The 4,991-nt window shown below is 53.7% G+C and overlaps 2 protein-coding genes across 2 annotated transcripts; both read right to left on the bottom strand.

Annotated features, from left to right (window-relative positions):
- On the bottom strand, positions 1-3,015 carry HRG_07730 (uncharacterized protein; the record flags this gene model as incomplete). The annotated part of the gene is made up of 2 exons (XM_044866201.1): positions 1-975; positions 1,366-3,015. The coding sequence occupies 2 exons, from the start codon at positions 3,013-3,015 to the stop codon at positions 1-3; spliced, it is 2,625 nt and encodes an 874-aa protein (XP_044719165.1).
- Positions 3,016-3,973: 958 nt separating this feature from the next.
- Positions 3,974-4,592, bottom strand: HRG_07731 (cupin superfamily protein; the record flags this gene model as incomplete). Its single annotated transcript, XM_044866202.1, has 2 exons — positions 3,974-4,083; positions 4,145-4,592. The coding sequence occupies 2 exons, from the start codon at positions 4,590-4,592 to the stop codon at positions 3,974-3,976; spliced, it is 558 nt and encodes a 185-aa protein (XP_044719166.1).
- Positions 4,593-4,991: the final 399 nt, after the last annotated feature.

The following is a 4,991-nucleotide window of genomic DNA, read 5'->3' on the forward strand; positions in this document are numbered from 1 at the left end:
TCAAAACAGGATAATCTGGGGTAGGTGTGGCTCAGGATTGCTGTACAAGTTACTCACGCAGTTCCAGCAGATGCTTTCGTCTCCGATGATAGCTGCGCTATGACCCTTGCCCTGCTGTACCAAGATGGCCGCGGCAGCCAGACGCGCCATCCAATTCTTCCTTGCCCGTAACACTCCGGTGCAAGGCGGGTTGTCTAAGAACTCCTCCCACGAGTCAATGGATACCAGATCTGGCAGGCCCTCGACCATCTTGGACATGCAGTTCATGTCGCCGCAGAACTTCTCAATTACGTCTGGGCAAAACTTTTCCATTTCAATGACATCAATATCGGCCACCCACTTTCCATTGTCTTGTACGGAAACGACAGACTCGAGAAGAAAGACTTGCTGATCGATTTCGCCAGTATTCTGCCAGTCCAGCGGCATCTTCCACGTCGTGAAGGAGAGATGCAGCGAGGTGCCGCAAAACTTGTCGGCAGCCTTGTCGTAAGGCCGATGTTCGACAAGTCGAGGATTGTGCTCCCTGGTCCTAGTGCGAGGTTCAAGAGGCGAGACCATCAACACCATGCCTGAATGGCCAACATTTCCCACCAGGTGCCGGATATGGGATCGACTGCCCTGAACGCACGGGTCAGACAGCAAAAGCCCAGTCACAAAAATGGAGTCTTCTGAGCACAGTGCAATGACTTCGTTGAGCTGTTCTGGATTGATGTTCAAGTGGCCCGACTCGAACATGGCGATGCAGGCAAACGAAGCCGCACGAGTCATTGCGTCCAAGTAAACGGAGGCCGGGGTCCCGGCCACTCTGGCAAAAGAGATTGAGTGGTTGTCCCATTCCAGTGGCTTTTGGAAAGCTGGAGGTAACCATTTTGCCTTGAGCAGATCTTGCTCAACGATACGCAGCGACACGGTGGCTCCGGGCAGTTGCTGGTAGACGTCTTGGGCAACCTCCAAGACTCGTAGAGACATGAGCCACTGGATCGATCGGTTGCAACTTCTGCTCATCAAGTGGAAACAGCCCGTCACGTCTTGACTCTTGGTCTGTCCGCCCGATGAATAGTTCGACGCAGGACTTGGGACTGTCTGAGTTTCGCAAGGTACAGTTTCTTCATCCATGGGAGCCTTCCGTTTGGTTCCAGTGATGCTGGGGGTTGCAAGCCGAGCTTGAGGTTGGCGCTCCGACTACCCATTGTATTAGCTCCTCTCTTGATGCCATTAGCAAAGCTACATTGTTGTACTCACCCGAGTATTGCATGATTCAACCAGGTAAAGAATTACCCTATGAGGTGGCAAGTTGTGCAGCTGACACTGATCCAAAGGTGTCACGGTTGCCGCGGCGCGTATAGTGGCTTCAGCTATACGGACCCTCGACATGGGGCTGTTGTAGTGCATGTACTCTGATGTCACCCAAAGGCGGAATCCGGAGGCTCCCTCGTCTCGCAGTGATAGAACGGGGGCAAATTCAACGGGGAAACGCGCTCCACGCATGCCAGGGGGATTCTTCCAGCGACAGTAGTAGCGTCTTGCGGCGCCCATGACAACATACGGGATGTCGGCTTCACGGCAGGTGTAGCACAGCTCCCCTGCCTGCTCTATGTTGCGACGTTTTTGGTCGAGCTGTGTCAGCAGAGCTTCTGTCATCTGTTTCCCTTTAAGGTCAAGATGAAGCCATCTAACGTGCGTTTTCAGTTTGCCATGCGCAGCTTGTTCAAATGGATGCCCCGTGGACCATTCGATGGGGAACCCGGTTGCAAACTCTTCATAAACGGGTCCGTCTTCCAGTTCTCCGGTGTACGAAATGATTGCCTCGTGGTCTTGAAGCTGCAACTGAGAGGCAATGCCTCGAAGGTAAGTGATGCCGCAATCAACATCTGTGGCCTTGGTCATGGCATCCATGAGATGCGGGTTGCAAAGTCCAAAAAAGGGGCTGGGCATCATCTTGTCGGCTCCGCCGAGAAACTTCGTGGCTCGCCTCCAGCCGTATCTAATCAACCCCCCGTCGGCATTTGGGTTTGTCTTGTCGAGAGAAGCCACTGCAGAACATAGCCGCACGATAAACGAAAGCTCCGGCCTGCGCGCTTGAAGGCTTGGATTCGTCAAGACGGCATGTAGGTCCCGAAACCAACCCGTCGCCCGGTCAAAATTGGCGTACGACACGCCCCATTCGCGGAATATGGCCCCTAGAGCCACAAGCCACAGCTGATGGATTTGTACGCGACTCTGGTTCTCATTGCTGTAGACGGTAACTGGATCCCCGTAGTAGCGCAGGTGTGATAGTGCGAGAGACCAGCGCATGACATTGTCTGAAGGACCTTTGTATTCGAGGCCGAGGCTGAGAATCCCAGCGGCAGGGAACAGGGCGTCCTTGAAGGGAATCTTTCTGGCTTCTTGCTGAAAGACGACAAGGTCCGGGTAAAGGTGCCAAGAAGAAATGGCGAGTAGGACAGCCTTGTCGCATACTTGTTGGGGCAAATTGTCGAGAAGCCGCTCAACAACTTCCATGGATCTGATCCAGGCCGTCGTCATCTTCTCGTAGTCGGTCCCCGAGGACGTGTATGGCATGGCCAGGTTATCCATGACGAGCCTGAACTGCGTTTGGCTCACCGTCATGCAGACATCAGCTCGCCTGAGCCATGAGCGAGCGCTAGCATCCCAGTTCTGCAGCTCCCGTCTTCCGATTTCCTGCTCAGCAGCTGCCAGGGAGTACGGATGGACGATCCTGTTTTCTTCAATGTTGGCTCGCACCTGCTTCTGCCTTTCCAGGACAAGCTGGACCCAGGCGGCCGTGGCCTCGCTGGCGTCCCAGGCTCGCGCGAGCATGCTTGCAAACAGGAGGACACCGATGGATGCCGGTCCGCAGGTGGCAGCAGCCCACACCGAAGTGCAGTCGGCACCGATAAAGGCCTGGAACGGCCCATGCTCTTGCGTACCTTGCGGGTTGATGTCTGGGCTGGAAAGAACCTCCGACACTCGGGTCCCATACGCCTTGAGAAGCTTGGGCGTGTTGGGCAACATCTCGTGGAATAAGAAGCCTAGTTTGCAGGCGGTTGCGTGCATGGCCCCCCGTTCGGCCTCGTGCCTCCGCTGGGTGGTCAAGGCAGAGCCAACTGGAGCATACTCGGGCGACGGGTTACAGCGGAGCAGTGTGAAGTCGGCATTGATGCTAACAAGTGCGAGGGTATTTTCGTTAGTTGCAGACACCAAAGAATTGGCGATTTTCCCGATGGTTGCCATCAAGACGGCGACTCTGCAGCATCTGGGATAGTACTCGGGAACAAAGAGGGGGCGCAGTGAATGGTCATGATTAAACGGCTGACGCGTGGGAGGACAAGACTAGCAATTTATATCACATTCAACAGGGGGTGTTCCCAGATAGAGTCTACCTGTTGGTGGCTTTCCACAGCACGGCCACAATGGGAGACAGTGCAAAAACGCCTCAAGCTTGCAGCATGGCGACACTGCCACAGTAGACAGAAAGAGGAGGGGCTCCCATACGGGTACTATGAGTGGCTTTTCTACGACACGGCCACAATTGGAAACAGAGCAAAGACGCCTTGTCAGGAAGACAGGAGACCGGTCCCCTCGGGGGCCGCCAATGCCTTTAGGCATTGCGGAGTTCGAGCAATTCGGGTTGGTTTATAGGTTTGTTGGAGAAGAGGAAGTGAGGTTTGCTTTCTATAGTGTGGCTGTGCCTTGAAGATCGAAGTGACGAAAGGTCTTATCCGCGTGAGGCCACGACTACAAAACCGCCAAGACTGTAAATCCTGCCCTCTAGTTGGTCTGTTTAAAAACATCCTGTAAATGGTCGGATTGTTACCTTAAGGAACGAAGTAGCAAAAGGCCGTATGCCTTGAGGAACAAAGTAACAAAAGGTGCTTTAAGGAACAGAGTAATAAAAGGTCTTATCCTTGTAAGGCTATAACTATAAAACCGCCAAGACTAGAAACCCTACCCTCTAATAAATGTCTATATACTAGTCGTACTTCTTAGCAACTTTAGTGCACGTGGCAGACCTGCAAGAACCTGCAGGCTCCCAGCTCGGTGGCGCGAGCTCAAACCCGCTTGGGACAAAGCCCGGTGCAACTAGAATGTTCGTGTTAGCCGTCTGGAACTCGTGATGGAAGACTACAGCATCACATCTCACCAGTAGTCCCTACCAGGGTCCATGAACCAAGAGAGCGTGCACTTTGCCAGGTGCCCCTTGGGATAACGACCTGCGGAGTCTGCTTGTTGAAGATGTCCGGTCCTAGGATGTGCTCTGCGACGGGGGCGCCATGGTCAAGCGACAAGGACAGGGTGAGTGGTGCGCCAGCGTAAAAGTGCCATACCTCGGCAGCATCGACGCGGTGCCATTTGGACTTGCCCGCAGAACCTTCGAGCAAGTAGTAGATGAGAGTGCTGACGGAACGATTGTTAACTGTAGCCGGGTCCTCAAATGTCTGTGCATAGTAGCCCTTTTCGATGTTTGGCACAAGTTTGAGCTGGTTGACTATCTCTTGGGCACTGCGCTGATCGATTGGCTTGGCTGCGAGATTCCCTCTAGGGAGGACTAAGAGTGCTGCAGACTTCGCGTATAGGTGGTGGAGGAGCATGATGGCGTAGAGTAAGTGCGGATAGTGCTGCTGGTTCAATCGCAATGATTAGACAGTTGAGTCTTGCGATGTGCGCACGGGGTTGATTTGGCCCCCAAATGTTAGTAAAACTGTTGCTGCGCACAACGCCCGTACACAAGGAGTGGTCTAGCATAGCCTTTATAAGCGGCTTGCGGCCAGGTGTCGGTCCCTGGTGAGCCGACAAGTGTCAATACGTATCGTCAGCCCGCCATTAGCTTTGTCTCTTTCTCGACAAGCGTCCAATGCCATTGGCTATTCGTGGCAAGCATCTTGATCCGGGTGGCACAGCGGAGCACCAAAGGAGCTATGTACGTACAGCTGACGTGACAGGGGCAAATGCTGACTGCATTCAATCTTGTTCGGGGCAATGATTAATTA

The sequence above is a fragment of the Hirsutella rhossiliensis genome (assembly GCF_020360975.1).
Source record: "Hirsutella rhossiliensis strain HR02 chromosome Unknown scaffold00008, whole genome shotgun sequence".
NCBI lineage: Eukaryota > Fungi > Ascomycota > Sordariomycetes > Hypocreales > Ophiocordycipitaceae > Hirsutella > Hirsutella rhossiliensis.